The sequence below is a fragment of the Rhea pennata genome, chromosome Z, assembly GCF_028389875.1.
Source record: "Rhea pennata isolate bPtePen1 chromosome Z, bPtePen1.pri, whole genome shotgun sequence".
Classification (NCBI taxonomy): Eukaryota; Metazoa; Chordata; class Aves; order Rheiformes; family Rheidae; genus Rhea; species Rhea pennata.
Window position 1 is genome coordinate 26561417 of NC_084702.1, and position 20771 is coordinate 26582187.

Sequence of the window (20771 nt, forward strand, 5' to 3'; positions counted from 1 at the left end):
CTGTGCAGCAGGCCCTCTTCTCTGACACACAAATATGTCATCTTTTGCATCATTGGAGATGCTGGTTTGAGAGGGAGGTTTTTTTTTCAGTTATTTGCAGAGGTCTAAGCTCCTACTTTGTGCACGAGGCGGAGAGAGATTCAAATCAGAAGCATGGTGACTACTAGACAGAACCTGAATAAGGAGTTTCCAAAAATGTCTTTAGAAGAGAGAGAGAAAAAATCCAGTTTGTCAAGCCCTTACTTTCTTACTTATTTCTTACACCATTTTTCTTGCTGAATTCTTCCTCCCCTTTACCAAAGCTCTAGCAGGGCTAAATTCAAGTAGTGACTTATATAGGTAGACATGTGATCAGTAGTTGTGATTTTGCAACCTAGCTGGGTTAGAGAGAGAGAAATAGTCTAAACTTTCTGACATGCTGTTTATGATTTTTTTCTGGAAAGTTCTCTGTTGGAAACCTGTTACTGAAATGCTTATGTATTTTCATCACTGAACAGCATCTTTGAAGGAATGCATCTTTCCTAAAAATCTGTTAGGTCACGTGGAGTTCTCTATTGGTTTGCTTTCAGATTTTCCAGTTTTAATGTACACCTAATTAAATGTCCTTACTGTTAGTCTTTTTATCTTGTTTAGAAAATTGAAATCATTACAGTGGTGGTGAATACTCATTAAATAGTTTTATTATGTTAACTTCAGTGGGAATTTACCTACATATTTTTACAAAATATTGGGATATGGTATCTGTAACAATATGGTTATAGGTAACTCCATTGAATCATACTAGTTCATACTAATCTATTTTTATTTCTAATTTGCAACAGATCAGGTACATGCAAGAGTCATGTTGCTATCCTCAACGGGGATACAGTAATCTTAATTTGGTCACTCACTGTGTGGAAGATGGAAATTCTAATATTGCTAAGTCATGTTGTCAAGTCAAGTTGCAGGCACTCAGTATTTAAAATGGAGTAATCTGCTGTCCTCCACATTTTAAGTTCAGCTTCCTAATAAAGAAAATCCTACTACAGTATTCACAGAAAATGTAGGAATAAATTAAGCAAGCTGAGGAGAAACAAAAACAGAAACAAGCTAAGCATTGTCTTCAATGCATTTCTTCAGTCTCGCTGTATGCAAAATGTTGTGTTTTGTATGGAATTAAGTACAGATCTATTCCCTGGGTTAATAACTAATGTTTTGGAGGCGACTCTGCATAAAGATTAGGAAGTGAGTGCTCCCTAGATCTCTATTGAAAGCACTTATTTCTCATGCTGACTCTTAAACTGCATGAATCCACACAAGTTTGGAAAGCACTAAAAATACATAGAAAACTGAGTTCTGAAATCTTTTTGGCAATTATATTGTTCCTTAACAGAGACCAAGTGATTGTACATAATCAAGAACGTGAGATGTCACAGATCAGTCACATTCTGAGTTTTTGAAAGTAACATTTTATTTAAAAGCATGTAGTAATAATTTATACTTACCGTGATAAATATACTTTGAGTGCAAAATGAAAAAATTACTTTAGCACATTCAAAGATATAAAATTTTTTTCTCTTTTAGAAAATTGAAAATGGAAGATTTGCAAAATTCAGATACATTGCACATGCCATGGTCAACAGTACTGATTTGTTAATGGTAACAAAAAGGTAAACAGTTTTGTCTCTGAATATTAAGTAGTTGAAACTGTATCATCAAAATATACATGTCTTAATTCTTGATCGGTAACTGCTTTTACATGCCTGGCATTACGTATGTAGATAGAAAAATGGGGAAAGCATGCTTAGTGTATTGACTGTCTTGTTTGGAGCAACACTGCTGAGCAGTATGTTATTTGAGGTATCATAGTAGTTCTTCTACTTAAGGGTAGAAAAGGATGTGAGTTTTGTGATTTATGTAACCAAGACAGATCTGTTATAAATCTAGTCAGGCTGAAGCCAGTGGAACTGTGGGATTCATCTATAAATTAGCATCCTGAAGGAAAAGAAAGATAATATAGGAATGGAAAGTCAGTAACATCTAGCAGTGGAATATCAGGCATCCTTCTTAGATGAAAAGTCCATAAAACTTTTCCTAGAAATAAAGCTAGAGGTAGTACTACTGTTCTACTGTAAAATACAATAATTTAAATAAGTGAACCTTCAGAATTAAGTCTTTTAAAATGTAAGCTGTATGGTTGTTACATATAGTTAGATCAGAACTATTTTGAAACAGTGAATAGCATCACTAGATCTAGTGTTTAACACAACTTGATAACCTTTAAGTGTTTTATTTTAACATTAATTCTTAAATTGTTAATTTTATTCTGTTCTGTCCAGTGGTGTGTTATTTGTGACAAAAGGCACATTTGGACAGCTGACATGTGAATGGCAATACACTTATGATGAATTTACCAAAGAGCCATTCATTGTTGATGGCAGAAGATTACGCATTGAAGCCAAGGTATGTTAACCTAATCTAATCTAGTGTTTTATTTCCTTTTTGTGTTGTTGTTTATTATCTTGAGTTTTGAATTCCTGACACCTCTTCTAGCTGAGATGCAATTGGGAAAGAGAACTGAAATTTGGCATTAGAAAACTACTGAGATTACATACCTCTGATCATTTTGAGCAGAAAGGTAACTTGGTTTTTTTTCCAGCCAATGTCTGTCTTCTGGATGCGTCGCTTTATGGTGTATTAATAATCTGGAAAATAGTGATGCAGCAAAAATCTTTTTTTTTTTCCTCAGAAGCTCACAGAATATCTATTATGCACTCTGCCTGAAATTGAAAGGCAGCATGTAAAAATATGTAAAATTATTGTTGTCCTGAAGATTCAAATATATTAGACCAATCCTTTTGCATACACTGTGCTTCAAAGAATTTCTTTTCTATCTGCTATTGATCAAGTTCTTCAGAATTATAGTAGGGTATTGATACCATTATAAAAACTTACCCTTCTCAGCTCAAGCAGAGGAATGTTGCTTTCAGCTGTAATTTTTCATTAAAAAACAAAACCAAAAATCTTTTCTTCCCTGGTATTTTTACAAAGAAGAAAGGATTGAGCCAGATGTTGATGACAGAGCCTGCTTATAGAGGCAAGGTCCCTAAAGAGCTAATCCTGGATTTCTGTCAAGATGGTGACTGAATTGCCTTCGAATCAATTTACCTGCAATTTGTTTGTTTGTTTGTTTGTTTGTTTCTATAAACCTCACTGTAATTACACATCTTGGATGTCAGGGCAGTCTCGACATTTTATCTGCAAAGAACAAGGTCGTTCAGTTTTTCACTCATTTCTTTTTATTTCTGTTGCAGAGAGCATGAAAGACAGAGCAATATTGGCTTGGAATCCCCCAAGCTGGTTATCTAACTGCATATGAACTTTTGTAGGAGGAAATCCTACCATAATTCTTAGTTTCTGCCATTTCAGGCAATACTGAATAACATTTTTCTTTTAACTTTTATAGAGCAGTCATTTGAGAGTTCTTGTGTCTGCAATGTGCTCTTTATTGAGTAAAATCTGAGGCTGAAAACTGTATTTAACAAAGTAATGCCTATGTTCCTGCTGTTTTCGCTATCTAAGGCACTGCTTGCAAGTCAGTGTTAGTGGAATGTCCATACAGGCAGTGACTTGACAGGGAATGAAAAACTACTGATTTAGAGGGTACTGGATTTAGGAGCCCATGTATTTCATTATCTGCTTTCCATTCCTGCCTATTTTTATAATTCAGTCTTCAGGAACTCCATGGCAAAAGATGAAGTGGAAATGTTCCACTCCACTGTTCCTTCAGGCAAGGAGCGAAGTTTCTCGGGGTGCATGCATGCCATGTGAATGTAGGTAGATTAGTGTAATGGGTATATGTTGCTCTCTGAACCATAGCTGCATTAATAGTAAATAAATTCTTACTCATCAAGTTTGAAGAAACTAAATTCACTTCTGATTTGTTTTTTATTTTTTAGGAACGAGTTAAATCTGTGTTCCACGCCAAAGAATTTGGAAAAATTATTAATTTTAAAACTCCGGAGGATGCTAAGGTAAACTCAAAATATTATTGAAATTACACTATGTTAAATTTGCTTTAGTGGTAAGTGGAATAGAAATGTTCTTAGCCTCATGACTGTTGACAATAAAAAATATTTTGTAGGTTATTAAGACAGTTCACCTCCAATGGGAAACAATATGATCATGGGTTTTAGAACTGCAATTTTTCAGACCAGCTAGCTGGTATTTACAGTGTAAAAAACAAGCTGTTTTCCCACTTTCAAGTAGATGCCTGTCAGAATTTTTATTCATGTAATACACATTATCACTCAGTTGCTGTCAAAAATGTTAATAAACGTGTCTATTTCTGCCAGCCATAATGGCTGCTGATTTAGTAGATACGCATATGAAGTTTTTGTGAGTGGAGGTAAAAAATATATAATTGTTTTTATTTATGCAGTGGATTTTATTTTTGCAATGCTTCAGTACAAGCCAGAGTGCTCCCCTGTATAGAGAGTATTCTGTAGTTAATTCAGTTAGAACATGATTTTTATGAAAGTGCTATATATATTGATATTCTGTATTGCTATATAGCCATTATACAGATAGAAATGCCAATGATCTGTTCACTGCTCAGTTTCAGAAAGAGCCAGTCCCAACATCAAACTTTTCCATACTTAAATCGATGGAATGGTAATGTCTGTCACAGCTGATTTAACAGTATTGCTAAGAATAAACTAGTCAATCAGGAATGTAAAATAAATAGTACATTTTAATGGAATGATATTTATAAATTACCTCCGTAACTAGGATTCATTCTTTTGTTCTTCCAACTACAGTTTTGATTGAAGAATTACATCACACATTTTGATGTGTGGTACAAAATCAACATCTTCCCATTTTGATGTCATTACATTGCTGTAGTTCTTGCTAGAGCAGAGAGCGGAGATAGTTTAGGTATGATACCAGAACTGTGATAGAGCAGAGTATTCAAGCTCAGTCTTTTTTTTTTTCTTTTTGTCTCTTATTTTCACAAATAGAAAATGAAATCAATCTATCAGATTTTTATTATATTCACACTAGTGGGATATGGTACCCTAGGATCAAGCTTTGAGTCAGTCTACAAAAGCTGCACTTGCTCAGAAGTTTAAGTTGCTTTTGTCGTCTTGAGGATAGTTTCTAACTAGAGCTGAGTGGTACCCTTTGCTTCGTACTGTAAAAAGCAGTGCGTAGTGTCAAGGTATTTCAGGCTCTATGCTGAATTTTATTTCTCTGTGCTCTTTGGAGGTACAGAACTCTTGGTGTTTTTTTCCTCTCCTGAGATTCAAGATACTGTGTGGAAACTGAATCCCATATTCACTTGCAGCTACATGAAAAGGAAGAGCAAAACACAAATTAGTACATCATCTAATGAACACCTGCTTTTAAGGGCAAGGTGGAAAATAGTCTGCCTTCTGTACCACTGATTCTGATACTCTTGTGTCATAGTGTGATTTTATCTCTTTTGCAATGATTTTTTTTGTTGTTTTTTTAATGGGCTGGTAAAGATGGGAACATCTCCAAGAGAGATGCAAGGAAAAGAGAATTGGAAAGGTTGTACATACCTTTCACAAAAATGTTTGTTGTGCTTATTTTCCTGGAGAAGCCTGTGGACTTCAGAAAACCAAGTGTAGCAGGAGTAAGAATATGAGGAGGAAAGTTCACTGTGAGACTTGCTGTGGATGGTGGCTTTATCTTAGTGAAGGAATGCTTTGCAGATTTGTTCAAAATGGCTGTCGTGGTGTGCAGGGGCTGTCCTACTGAATGCAAGTAAGCTGCAGTTTACAGTGGGGTTTTCACTGGGTGGAATCTGCTATACATCTTGCTGCATCTGTATGATGAATTTGGGATGTATGCTTGTTTCTTTTTTTATGCAAAGTGCTGTCCCAGTGAAGCACATCCAGCTAGTCTTTCCAAAGTGCAGGTAGCAAGGCATCTTCAAAGATAAAGTTAATAGGCAGTTTTGGGTTTTTTGAGAGTTGCTTCTGGGCCTTTAACTGGTGGCTCATACCTGCAAATGATACACCTGTGTTTATGCACAGAGAGGGACACTGAAGCAAAGTGTTGTAGGAGCAGTGAAGACAAAACTTGCATTCTTTGTTAAGAGAACAAAGGCACTTCAGGGAGACTCCTGTGAACGCTCCTCTTCACTTTGTGAGCACTTTTCCCCTTACTCGTGTAGTGGACACTACAACGTGTTTCTGCATCTATGAGCAGTGCTCTATTCTAGGCTGAATGTAGTGATTTATTCAAGAGCTATGTCTTCTTTCAGGCATTCAGCATCTTGCTAAGGAGGCTGTCATTTTTGGGGAGTCTACTTGTGATGGGAGGAGGGGATCCTACAGATCTAGGACCCTACTTTTGCTTTAAAACAGGATCTAATTTGTAATAATCCACTCATCTTTCTTGAACGCATAATATATATATATGTATCGCAATGTCACTGTCCCCCCTTTTTTCCTATTCTCTCAGAAACTTAATTCCCCTTTCAGTATGTTCTATACACACATAAATTTGAAATATATGAAAAGAAACTGAATAGTATTGACTGAATAACTGTATTATCATGTTGCCACAGCGTATTCTTGTCCATTGTCTTTTGTTATCCTTGCTTCTACACTCTCATCTGCGACTTGTCTTGAGCCTTTGACCAAGGCACATTAGTAGCAATTGTGTGCAATGTCCTTTATTTTTCACTGAACTGCAGACCAGCAGACTGAACTTTGGACCCAGTCAATTTATGTGGTCCTCAGTGTCACCATGTCAGATGTTGGTATTTAAAATGTTTCCATCTTCATACATAAAAATCAGGCATTAAAAATCTACAGGAGGATTGCTAGCACTGTGCTAAAACTCAGCTAAGGAAAGAGTGTGTATGGTGAAGTGTCTGGTCATCTCAGTATAATTTTCAGTTGCTCTGTATGGTTTTTACTAAAGAAACATTTTTATTTTTTCCTTTTTTCCTCACACAGTGGATCCTTTCTAAACTGGAAGAAGTGAGAGAGAATCAGCCAAAACTGTAACCACCGAAGAAGCAACAAGATGTGAAGAACATTGAATAAACAAGTTACCTTGTAACTCCTTTGTAACATACAGAACTAATTGAGTTATCATCAACAAAACAAAGGAGAGGAGGATTTATGATCCTATTTATAATGGTTGAATTGGTCTACTGATACCACTTGCAAATCATCGTCACAAAAATGCTGCTGTTCAGTTGAAAAAAAACAAAAAACCAAAAAACTAATGATCAGGAGAAAAAATCTGCCAACTTTTGGCATGTTGGATTTTTTTTTTACTTACAAATTCCAGATTTCATTTTTTGAAAACACAATATAAAATGAATATGTTTTACTTCCAGTTCTTTACATTTGATACTGAAATTGAGCTCTGGAATAATTCTTATAATATTATACAGAGCAGATGTTTGATTTAAATTCAAAAAAGAATTTGAAAATCAAGTGTTTAGTTTCTGTCCTCAGTTTTCGTATATTTTGAGGCATCATGCTGTGCTGAAATGCAGATTTCTTCATCTGAAATGGGGAAATGTGAACTTAATCAGCTGTAGTCTTGCAACTCCAGTTCTAAGAAGGATGGTGCTGATCAGAAATGTCTAATTTAAGTGTATGAATAAAAAGGGGGGCTGCTTCCTTAACAAATACCTTTCTCTTTTTGTAAATGAGTACAATATGTTATGATGAACTTACAACAAAATACCACTTCTAGTGCAAACTTTTTTATCTTTTACTCAAGGAAATATTTGAAGAAATTCTGTCAGTTTACAAAAGCATATAATATGGGAAGTTAACACATCTCTATATTAGGAATGTGAATGAAACCCTGTTATTCTAAATAAAAGTTATCAAAAGACTTGCAACTCATTGAGGAAGTTTTGGGGTATAAGAACACTGTTGTATACAAAAAAAAAAAAATATATATATATATATATATATGTATCTCCCCTGGATTACACAGTATTGCGTGTTAGGAAAACTAAAATGACTAATAGAAGCAAATTTATATAATAATAAATACGATATTTCACAGTTTTTATCAACTTTACTTCCCAATGAAAATTTAAGTTTCATGTCCATGAAGCAGAACTTCAGTAGCAAGATCCTGAAGATGTTGGATACTTCTTGTTTCTTAGATTCAGTAATTACAGTATTGGTGAATTGATACAGAAAATAAGGGAAACAATTGAGTGTTAAATGAAGATTTGAATAAATTCCTATATCAAAGTCTTCAAAGTATCTGGTGCATGTAGTAAGTGTCTGCTGCCAGCATATTCTTTACAAACAATTGTTTGGAATGTTTATACCTATGGCTTTTAATTATTCTGAAATAGCTGGTGGTACTTGCGAGGCAAGCTGTTGCATTATTGTAAAATCTAAAATGACTGACATGCTAGTTGCAACTGTAGTTTTTTAATTTACTTGTCTTTGCTCTTGAGTAGCCATTTAGTTGGTTAAATAATACGAATAATATTGTAATTTCCCCATAAAGTTTATTCTTTGGTATTTTGATATAAATTATATCAAAAATAAGTGATTTTCAAACTATGGCAATGACTGTGTTCCTCCATTGGCTTGAACAAGAAACACATACCAGAAGCATAACTCAGGTTACAGTCATGCCAATATAGCAGTGTACTTTGCCTTAGATGAGTAGTGTCCTTAGCTGCACTAAGTACCACTCTACATCTATAATTTCTTTTTAAGCAATCACTTTACATCTTGGGCATGACAGTTGCATCACAGTCCTTATTCCTGAATACTGTTAGTTGTCTCCTCCTCTTTCTACCTTCAGTATTTACTATACAACTGCTGCAACTTCCACTTCTGCTTGCTCTTGCAAGTATTTTGTACATTCCCATTTGTGCAACTTTTCAATTCACCCTATTTCATGTATTTTCACAGAGCTTCTGTTTTGATGAGTTACTCATTTCCAATTCTTATCTTTCTTGTACTTTGCCAACAAACTCCTGATTCTCATCAAGTGCTCTTCAGTAATGATTGACCAGTGTAACCACTAATGAGTTTTAAAGGGCAGTGCATGGTTGTAGTTAAGCCTCTGCTTTGAAAAAAATAAAAACTCCCTCAGCATTCCTATTTTGCTGTAAACTATTTTGATGTGTGCTACCTGAAAGCCTTAACATGAGAACTAAAAGAATCTGAAAGTGTCCTGGTTCCATCAGTTTCCAGAATGTTAAAAAGATTATTGTAGGACTTGCCCAGCACCCCCATTGTTGCAGCATGTAATCACAACGTAATTTTCTAGAGATCTTTTTTTCTACTCTGTAAACTGTATCTTCTTCCTTTCTTCTCATCCGTTTCTCTCTCCATACCATCCTGAATAATTTTTGTCATTCTCAGTGGACAACCTCTGTTCTTCTCAGTTTTTGGTTCATTAGATATGTATTTACTTCCCTTAACATAAATAAAAAAAAATACAAACCTTACCTGACAATATTGAACTTGATTGGTTATAAATTTTGGAGAGGAGAAAGTTATTTAGTCATGCCATTATGTAGTTTACTGGATTAGTGCAGATATGTACTCTGCCTCATTCCATATATACATTTTTCAACAAGAAAGAATTATATATAATACTAATCTTTATTAATTTATATGTATTGAAAAGGGGGAATAAATAAAAATTAAAATGCAGGCATTTAAGTCTGTACACTGTTGCATTTAAAAATATGCCATGGCCTTTATTGAAAAATATTTTCTAGATGACTGTTACCTAGATTTATTTTGAGAAAGTCATTTTGCTTCTCTGTAGTAATTATTATTTCTTACTAGTTAGAATTACCTCTGTGAAAAGAAAGAAAAAAATAAATATAAAAGATGGTGACCAATAGTTCTACTGGATCCACATGACTAGCTTATGAAATATCCTGTGTTATATGCCAGACATGTAAGTAAAACATATGTAAGTCAAAGTATTTGCATCTCTTTTTGCTCAGCTGCTTGGCCATTTGCATGGCTTTCATTTTTTTTCCCAGGCCTTTTTTTCACCTTCAATAAAGTGAAACTATATTTTATTGGACATAATTATAACTTGATTCTTTACATATTGCATTAGTTGAAAGTTTTATTTAATCCTGTTAATCAGTGTCACTCAATTTTCAGGTAGAAAATGACAACCTAGACCAAATCCCGTCTCTGAAAACACAAGGTAGAGCTTCTGCTGTAGCAAGCTTTGAGAGAGCAGAATTCAAACTTCAGTTGCTACTTTCGGTTTACTGTAAGGATGAGCTAACTTGTCCTTATAACAACTGAACTTACAAATTCAAGATAGCATATCTCACTTCAGGATAGCACTCATTTCTCAAAAGAATTCTGTAAGGTTTTTTGTTCAAGTTATTTTTAACCATGTATTTGCAAATAAATGTCACACACCAATCAATACAAAATTAGTATTACTACATATTGGTAGTTAAAATTTAATATTTACAGCACCATTCTAAAACTACAATCTACAAGTTGATTAACAATTCTAAAATGTAAAATGATTTCAATAAATAAGTCACGTATCTTCACAAGATAGCTAAATCTTGTGACTTATCTTCATCCAGTGCCATATGATGTTGTCACTGTTGTATCTTGTTTGCTTTTTATTTATTTTCTGGCGTTATCTTAGCTTCAAAAATCATTAGAATATTCTGCAAAACAATTCAGAAACTTTTTATTATTTATAATCCTTCCACATCTGAATTTCAGAAAAAAATTACTTAAAAACTGGACTGCTTGGAATCATGTAATTATTGTACAAGGCAAGAGGCTTCAGTCTTTCTTCTGCACATCACACAATTCTACAGGAATTTTTTTTCAGCATTAGGTGGAATTCTGCCAGGCGATCTCTTTTCCATGTAAACTGATAAAACCTTAGTATAGATGTAGCAAAAACTAAAGCATCATCCAGTACTAATAAAATGTTTCTCTCCCAGGATCCAAGGTTGTATGTAGCTGAGGTCTCTCAAGGCTTCTGCCCCCCCAACCCCCTCCGCTTTTTTTTTTCCCCTTATGTTCAATTTATCTGCATATTGTTAGAGGCTTTTCTCTTTACAGAAAACTGTGGGAAACAGTCATAATATGAAGTCCCTGCACAAAACTTTAATGGAGGGTGGAATTGATTGAGTTGATGTTGGTAAAAGATTGTATTGCATAAATTAATAATCTTCTGATTATTATGTCAGCATGTGCTTTTTAATACTGAATGATGTATACAGAGAAGTAATGTCCATTTCCTGCTGTTCAGTAAATTGGATGCTTGTGGGCTGTATGATTATGCTGTTGCCTGATAACTGCAGCTTCAGTGAAGGAGGGATTTGGGGTTCTGTGTGGAAAGTACATCCTTGTCTTGTCTCTTTCCTCAGCCCTGCCCTCCTCCCCCAAAATAAATCAAGACCATGTATTTCAGAAAAAGTTATGAAATATGGAAAACTGTGGGTGAAAAATACCACTAACAGGAATTGTGTGTTTGAGAACCTCTTAGATATGGTGCAAACTCTGTTTCTGATTTTATCAGTATTTAGTTTTTCAAGTGTACGACGATGTTTGTCTCATTAAGTAGATTAAAATTTTACAAACATTATGTTTTCATACACAGAACAGATTTGCATTAATCATCTTCACTTGAAAAGCTGTTTGTCATGTTTTGGATATACCGTTCATGCCATGTTCTTTTCAGTCCAAAATTGAATATATTAGTCAATAACTGACACCTTTTTCCTGCTTAAAACTCTAATACACATTCAAGATTTGAGTATTAATATTCATACTGATGGATTAATTTGGTATTTGCTTGTCAGGATAAGCAAACACACACATACATCATCTAAAAGCTTCAACTTCAACTATTTGGCCTGGAAATGCAACCATGATCTCTATCACTGTTTTTGCTTTTGTGGCTGAGAGAGGAATCTAAGTATCTAAAATTCTACGTAATAGCAGAAACAGGATTTTAACAAAGAAGTTCTGAAGGGTTTTTTACAGCAAATCTGGAAAAATGAATTTTAAATATTCTTAAAACATTTTGAAGGGAGGAGGAAATTGTTTTTTGTCTCCTCCTACAAGGAGTAAAAAATGTCCACACCATTAATTTCTTAACTGACTAGCTTCAGAAAAAAAAATACATAGAGGCTGAAACAGAAGTCTGACGGCTGGAACATACATGATGTGATGGGACACTGGAATCCAAGAAGGGAGAAAAACTGAATTCTGTTTTTGCTGGTTCTTGCCTAGATTTTTACATTTGTGGGGTTTGCTTTCTTGTTGTATCAAGCAAACTGAGAAAAAAGTGCAGAAGTATATTTTTAGTAAAACACAACCATTGATTTTGACTGTTCCTTGTGAGATGTGAAATAAATCATGCCTGTCATATTGACAGGGCCTGTAAAATGGTAGCAGTCTCACCTTTTGCAAAGCCAGACTCAGAATTTGTGTTAATAATGGGCTCTTCAGATGGGCAACAAATGTTGACTTGTATATGAAACAGTTAAAAGAACTTAGATGTTTTCCCAAAAAATCCCTAGGAGGCTCCAAACTAGGCTTCAAGCAGTTCACCTGCTTCTCCTGCATTAAATGTACTGTCCTACTGTTTTTTTTTTTTTTTTTTTTTTTTTTTTTTTAACGTAACTGGAAGTTCTAAAGTGATGTAGATAGAAGTTTCATGGCAAGTGTTTTTTCCCCCCCCCCCCTTTTTTTTTCTGCTTTTGAGCAAGTGTTTAGTTTGAGTCAGCATAGCTGATGATATGATGAGGTTGACTCGATGCCATATTTAGTATTTCTCAGTGAGGGTAGGGATGACTTATGGACATGAGAGGTACATATGCAGACTTGCTGTTTTATTCTGAGCATCCTGTTATTCCTCTTTGGTCGTTCCTAGTTCACTGTCACTGTACATTATTCCAGGGCATGCTACACTACTGCCCTGTTGATTACTGTGTTGATGATTACTGACATTTAGTTATATCAGCAAAAAAAGTAGAGCATGGGTATTGGTAAGGGTTTTTCTTTCATAGAAAAACTTTAAAGGATTGTATGAACAGTCTTCTAGAGCTTGTTCCCACCCTAAAAGGAATGAGCTCAAGTGAACTGAATGATAAAGGTTGAACATCTTCTCTTCTGAAGAACCAAGAAGAGCTGTAGGCATACTTTTTCTGCACTGCTGTAGTAAAGGGAAATGGGCTGTTTAATCTGTAAATCATTAAACATTTTTTATGGATAGTGAAAAGCCAGCATACTTTTCACAGGACTGAGCTGCAAGAGCTTATCTACCTGGCTGGTGTACAGAAAGGTATTAATCAAACTGTCAGTATAACTTGAGTTTTTGTGTACTGTTCAGAAATTGTTATTTCATGCTGATATTAACCATTACTATTATAAATTCTGCTGGGAAAAATGTATTTTAATGTATTTTTAAGAAAGAGGATCTTACCACATCTTTTAGCCTGAAAGAATGTGGGAAAAAAAAAAAGGTCTATTCTGCTAAAACAATCTCCATACTAGTGTTGCTGGATTAGTTGCCAGTAATTGCCGTGAGTCCTGTATGTGTAAAAAACATTTTCAAGGCTGCTGGTCTGAAAATTTTTGACATAGCAAAGCAACAATTGACTGAAGTGCTGACATCTTCAATGGAGGCTTGTATCTGGACAGGGTGTGGAAGGGATCAGATAATGTTGAAAAACTTATTTATAGAGGAGAGGTTTTACTGCTATTTAATCCATGCCAAACTACCTGTGAAACTCGATGACAGGAAACTGAAAAGCACAGAAAAGGAGTTCCTGTACTGACACTGAAGAATTCAAGGCCTAGTTTACCAACAGCAGCAAGTTTGTAGATGATCTGCTAATTCCTATGGTAGTGAACACTAAGAAATTTTATTAAACACCTTGTTGTTTTAGACAAGGTTTTTCCTTTAAGAAAAGTATGAATTACATAGGCTACCTGTATCTTAATCTGTCATTCTGTTAATGGAGGAAGATATTTTATTAGTGTTAGGCACCTGAACAAAAAGGCAAGAAAATGGAAGATAATCAGTATTTAATTTTCTGTGATGTTTCCAAAAACATCAATGGTTTTGGCATATCAGCTCTATGAAGAGATGGTGCTAAAAAGTATATCTAGCACCCTAAAATAACAGTAACTTATCATTTGTAAGTCATTTGCTAAAATTTTATAAGCTCTGATTGTAAATAAGTGAAAAAGTAATCTTAAGCTGGACAGCAGTACAGTTATGTATATTCTTTTGAATATGCTTAATTCCTACAGCTGTCAAAAAATAACTCACAGCCAAAGCTAGTATGTGAAATAGGAAAATAGTGTTTTAAATTTATATCTTAAAAAAGTAAACTTTGAAACTCGTTTATTAATCCATACTTCAGTGAATACACCCCCACCCCCCCCCACATTTCTGTAAATAGTGTTTAAAAAGACACCATTATTTTCTTGTATCAATGCAGGCTATACTTTGAGTAAATCATACTTTGTGGATGCAAACAATGTTTTCCTTTTAAACCAGGTTGAACTCTCTCAGGTTTAATTGCAGGATCGTGTCCTTGACAGCAGCAAAGACAAAGCGAATATTCTCTGTGTCTGTGGCACAAGTGAAGTGGGAGTAGATTACTTTCTCCTTATCTGGATTCTGATCCTGGTACAGTTTCAAAATGAAGTCTCTGGCAGCTTTGACATCTTGTTTAGGTCCTAGTCAAAAAGCACAATTAGTATTTTTGAACATTTAAAAATATACATCAGGAGAGAACCATATGGCAGTATCTGAGTAGGCTAATTTCATATTTAAATATGGAATAATTATAAAGGTATACTCCCTGTTGGCATTTCTCATTAATGTATCAGTGAGGCAAAACTTAACCTATTATGCTACTTCTTTCTAATACTTGTGGAGCTTGTTATTTTCAACAGTTAACTGTATGATCCAAAGTAATTATTAAAAGAGCCTAAACATCTGAAAACATATATTTTATAGTTTGCTACACTGTCGTCTATCATAAAGACTGTAAGTGAAATCAGATTGTTCTCAAAATGCATATAATTACAAAAGATTCTCTTTGGTCAAAATGTGGATCTGTGTTTTCTCTGTAGCTGCTAAATTATTATAATTCTTTTCATTCTTAAGTGTAGGATTCAATGTGATGTATCTCACAGTACAAAACAATGTTTTAAGTATTGGAGTGGCCTCGTTCTTTTGACACTGTGGTGTCAGTAACATTTGCTCAGGAAAGTCATTTAGGCTGCTTTTTAACTTTGCACTTTTATACAGACCCACAATGTAAAACTATACTGTGGATTTTTACCATATAAAGAGTCGAATTAATAAGCATGTTACCCAAGTTTCCCCCATGTCTTGTCTCTCGAGACGATGATTAGGTGAAAAATAGGTTTCTCATCAAGTAGTGATAATATTTGAAATGTATTGTGCTCATTTAATTCAAAAAAGGTAAGAACGTAATATATATTGGGGTAAGAATGAGTTTAAATGAAAATGAATTTGCCATTTGAATGCTAAAAGAACAGCTGCAAGAAATGTCTTAAGACCCTGTCTTCAATATTCCAGTTTAAAAAAAAATAATGCTACAGTATAATTCAGCAACTTAAGTTTGTATTTGAGAGGAAAGCCTAGCAAAGGGCAAATAACAAGTATTTTGGATAATTTCATTCTCCTTGCTAAATTTAACAAGGAAAAATTGACTGACTTAAATATCACTTATCATTTTGTGAAATAGTTTTAAGATAAATGCTTACCTGTGTATTCTGGAAAGTAACTAATTAGATGGGAATACATGATTTTCTCTTCTAAAAGATCTTTTTTATTTAAAAACAAAATGACTGAAGAATTCAGAAACCACGGGTATGTAATGATAGTTTTAAATAAGGCCTTGCTTTCTTCCATTCGATTCTACAAGTACAAAAATGAGCATGAAGTTTAAAGAGTAGCATATACAAATCATATCAACCACAGATCATAAGGTTTTCTTTAGAAATTTGTTTAATATTATTTGTACTAAGCCCAATTGCAATGCACTGGCTGACTGTTAACTCTTGGTATTTTATACCCACTTGCTCACTGAGTTTTGCCTCACAACTATGCATAGGATGACAAGACATGAAATTCAAAGTAAGCCTCAGTAATAGAAATTACCTGAATTCTTGTACGAATTAGCGAGCAGTCCTGGGCTGCTCAATGGAAGCCTATATTGACCTCACAGGGAGAACTGAAACACGGTATAGCAAATCAAGTATCTGATATTAGCGTATTCTAACATAGCTGAAGGACAAGAGCGTATCTACTCATCTATATTAGTAATAAAGTGTGGTCATGCTGTCCTTTTATAAGAGAGTTAGCTAAGGAACAACAAATTCGGACATTACTGGTTGAAATGCCTGGACAAAAACTTGTGATGACAGTTCCTCTATCTTATTTCCTAATTTCTAAGGTGAAAATGACAAAATTTCTGAGACTTGTGGAAGGAAAAAGAAAATTACGGTAACTAAAATTGTTTATGCATCACAAGAGGAAGAAAACTTTGATGTTGTGGCACTCAAGTGAATCAACCTGAAAAACGTTAAACAGGACCTACAACGTTAGGGTGTGCTTTTCATGGTTCAAAGAGATCTTGGGGCTTGGGGACCTTAGATTTTCAAAGGTTAGGGAGAATGTTTGAAGGCATCCTTGTACTTCATTACTTTTGGTAGAGATTGCTTTACATCCTGTAGTTCTATCAACATGCTTTTCTCTAATTGGCTACTTTTGTTTTTTTTTTTTTGCATCCTCTGCTAAAACATCTGGCTTCTGGTATGACAGCAGTCTAAAGCAGATGGAGAGCTCATCTTTTAAATTTTCAAATCTTGAGAAGGAGCTAGATTGTAAGTTACCTCAGTTCTCTTGAATTTGTGCATATGTGAATTCTGAAACTTCAGGGATTTTGATAGGTTCATGGAGGAACAAAATTGACCCCATAACTACAGAAGTGGGACAGTATATTAAAGGGGCTAAATATTCAATAGAATTTACAGCTTTTGGGGAATGTGTGTTGGTTAAAACAGCAATGATTCAAAAAAATCTTGATACATAGAAGAGGTCATATACATATTGCAATATTACAAAACTATTTATCTTTGCTTTGTGTACTGCATGTGTCAAGGAGTGAAAAAAAGTATAGTATGTTCCACTATTCTTATAGCCAGTATTTTCCTGGAAACTGGCATTTAAAAAAGGATAGTCTGCTTCACATTTTTTACTAGCATCAATCACATTCAAAATGATTAATCAGCTAGCCAAAAGATTAAATTAAAAATTAGTTTGTACTCCACATATTTTAACTTGTGCAGTTCAAAAGGCCTGGAAACAATCTTTTATAAGCTGTTTTATAAGACCAATCCATTCCTATTGCTAAAGATTGCCTAAGTTTTTATGAAATGGATGAAAGATTGCAAGAGAGTAGGATAAATATACTGCCATTACGAAGTTCTTAATACACCTATTTCCCTCTCAAACAAACAGTTTAAAGCAATCATTTTAGCCAGTTCTCTCTAGAACAGTTTTTGAGGCCAACATTTACAGTGTAATTTTTTCAGTACCGATTGTGTATATTTTACATACTACCATATTTAATAACGTTTATGTTTTTGAATCACATACATAAAATAATTACAGTTGATTGAGGCAGTTCTATTTGTTTAGAGATATAGCTGATACTCAGATCCTCAGACATTCTGAGACATGGCTTGAGAGTACTTAGCTGATTTAAAATATTTAAATCTCATCTTCTACGACAGAGTTTACTTTTTCTGTAGTCTTCTAATTTAATACACCTTTATGGATTTATAACTGGATAATCTTCTTAATGTAATTCTAGTATTTGCAAATGCATTTATAAAAATATGTGAATGCTGTCTTTCTTACAAAAGCACACATCTTTTGTACCTAGTTTAGATACCCCCAACTCCTTACCTCATTGTCACATTCTGCCAAGACTTGATCATATTCACTTAATGCAACCAAGAAAATGATGGAAGTAACACTTTCAAAACAATGAATCCACTTCCTCCTTTCGGACCTTTGGCCACCTACATCCACCATCCTGTTAAACAGAAATATAATCAGTATTTTAATTGTTTTTGTAAGACGCTTTAAACATACCAAAACACCTTATAATAGCTTCAGATGTTTGAAACATGAAGAATGTATCTTAACTTTATATGTTATGTTCCATATTTAAACTTGATTCACTTGAACTGCCACCACTTAAACTGTGTTTCAGTGTACATACATAAAGTGTATATACCATCTTGAGGCAAAATAATGCTGGTTTTTTTCCGTGTTGCTGAATATTTTAGCAAAGGCAGATTTAAATATGTTCAATTTGGTTCCCCATATACTCCAAAATTTAAAACAAACAGAAAAATCATCTGTGTAGTCAAATTTACATATATCTCACTACTAAAAACAATCAAAATGCTCACAAGTATTGTAATTCCACATTAAACTCCTGCAATTCTGCAGACAATTTCTACACATTTTTCACATTTTATCCAAATTAAAATGTTTCTTAGAACATGTCCAGGAAAAAAAAAGAAAAAAGTCACAGACTATTTTGGTAAGTTATCACAGTGGATTCTGTGTTTTAACTGCAGACAATTTCATGACAAAATGGCTAGTGGCTAGTTTGGTGGAAGAACATATATAACAATGCTAGTGGCAATTCTGCAAGGGAATAAAAAAAATACACTTTCCCTTACCAAAAAAACAAAAAAACAAACAAACAAAAAAAAAAAAAAAACAGGAAGCCCAACTGTTATAGTAGCTTGTCCAATCCCAGATAAAGTACTTCTAAGGTGTTTTATATGGCTGTTTTTTTCAACGGCAGGAGCACATTTGTGTTCCTCACAATTCCACTGAATATCAGATCTCTATGCATTATATTGTAGGAGTTACGTGCTCTCACAACCTTGTTTTTTTCTTCCTCTCCTCTTTCCCTCCATGTTTCCATCTTCCTTCCCTGTCTTTATCTAATTGCAAGATGCTAGTTCATGGGAGGGGCTTTATCAGGTCTTTTAAGGCCTCTCTTCCAAAGGGCTGCAGCAGTAAATATTGGCTCAAAATGGAATTAAATTATCTTCTCACATGGGAATTCATACATTATTTCAAATACTTTCCTTCTGCACTCCCCGCCACCTGACTTTTTAATTAAACTAGCAGTTCAGGATGCAAAGTAATTGGACTGCTTGGACTCAGAAAAGTTTCTGTTCATGTAATTTCAGTAAATCAACAGGAAAGTTTTGAAACACCTGGTGAGTTATTGTATTAAATTTGGAGGCTGATAACACATACGAAAAGCTTTAAGAATCTTACAAGTGAAGTTCCAACAACTACTTTCATAATACAGTTGTATATGAAGTCATCTGATGCTCAGTCTTTCTTACCTAAATATAATATTTTCTAAATCAAAGGGATACTCAATAATTCCTGTAGTTGGCACTCTGACTCTAAGAACATCTTGCTGAGTTGGTACAAATGAGGGCATAGCAATACGATCAATGTCAGTAAGATAACTGAAAAGTTAAAATATATAACAGAAACAAGATTAATGAATGTCATAAATCAATCATACAGAAATAAACCCAAAGTACCACTTATCAGCAAACACACTAGTGTTCCCACAAACATAGCTAGACAGGAGACCAGCTGTACACAGCCTAGAGTAATTGCTGCTGGCATAAAACCTTTATTGTGTATATTACAGCCTGACTAACACCAGTCAAAAGAGATGCTGCCTGAACACTCTGTAGACAAATCAACCCCTACCCAAAATGATGACATTTAATTTTGTATAAGCTTTGCTCTAACATCAGAATTGCGATTTGAACAAATATAGATCTTAATTCTAGCCATAATATTTTTTGTAATTTCATCTGTGATAATAGCACACAAAAACGTGAACATTTGTTAGACAGATTTAAGAAAAGTAATGGAAAGCACTGCAAATGTGAATGCTTCAACATTACATATGTTTATATAAAACATCATGCTCTTCCTCTGCTTGTATAGTCATTCTTAATTTTACTTTCACTTCTGCTTGCATAGTCATTCTTAATTTTGTTTTCATCTGTGCTTTTCACAGTTGGAATTAAAACCTAGAATGATAATCTTGTGCCTAAATAAAGGCGCAGTGTAGGCTGCAAGTTGGACACAGACCTGATGCCTGATACTCCTGTGAGCAATCTCTCTTCTCACCACTAGAAGGCAACAGTAGATCAACTCAAAGTGTAAACATATGTTCCAAATCGTGAGAGTATAGCACAAACCTTCCTTTATTTAAGGAAAACCTTTTCTAGGTTAAAGAGTGAGGGCATCAATGTATTCTCCTCCATGCTAGAATCAAAAATGTTCAAAGAAATGTACTGTTTATCCATCCAGAAAAGATTTCTCTTATGAATAAGAAAATTCCTCCTGATAATGTAGCAAATTGTTATTCAGACCTCCGTTGAGTAGTAGAAAATAGTAAAAGGAAATAAGAAAAAGGAAGATGCACATGCACTTAAATTTAAAATAAAAATCATTTTCAATTGTGGCTTGATTTCATAGAAAGTGAACAGATGATTAGGTGCATCCTTCTGCTCCAAGGCAGGATTAGTGAGAACAGATAAATATCTGACAAGAGTGATTAGGCTGAAGACTCAGAAACAGATTGTAAGTGTAACCATAAACGCCTAATCTAAATCTTCCTTGCTGAAATTTAAACG

The 20771-nt window shown here is 34.3% G+C and overlaps 2 protein-coding genes across 5 annotated transcripts in view; one reads left to right on the forward strand and one right to left on the reverse strand.

The window, feature by feature from the left end:
• VPS13A (vacuolar protein sorting 13 homolog A) overlaps window positions 1-9460 on the forward strand; it is a 118719-nt gene extending 109259 nt beyond the window's left edge. For both annotated transcript variants that reach the window (XM_062599239.1, XM_062599240.1), the window contains 4 exons: window positions 1564-1649; window positions 2319-2442; window positions 3939-4013; window positions 6972-9460. In XM_062599239.1, the coding sequence (XP_062455223.1) occupies window positions 1564-1649; window positions 2319-2442; window positions 3939-4013; window positions 6972-7022 (336 nt within the window). In that variant the 3' untranslated portion in view covers window positions 7023-9460. The remainder of the gene's footprint in view (window positions 1-1563; window positions 1650-2318; window positions 2443-3938; window positions 4014-6971) is intronic.
• A 1007-nt stretch (window positions 9461-10467) lies between these two features.
• LOC134153237 (guanine nucleotide-binding protein subunit alpha-14) overlaps window positions 10468-20771 on the reverse strand; it is an 88334-nt gene continuing 78030 nt past the window's right edge. For 2 of the 3 annotated variants that reach the window (XM_062599241.1, XM_062599244.1), the window contains exons 4-7: window positions 19452-19580; window positions 17980-18109; window positions 15771-15924; window positions 14449-14711 (exon numbers count right to left, since the gene is read on the reverse strand). In XM_062599241.1, the coding sequence (XP_062455225.1) occupies window positions 14521-14711; window positions 15771-15924; window positions 17980-18109; window positions 19452-19580 (604 nt within the window). In that variant the 3' untranslated portion in view covers window positions 14449-14520. Of the gene's footprint in view, window positions 10670-14448; window positions 14712-15770; window positions 15925-17979; window positions 18110-19451; window positions 19581-20771 lie in introns of those variants that run through there. The other variant, XM_062599243.1, reaches the window with a different exon arrangement.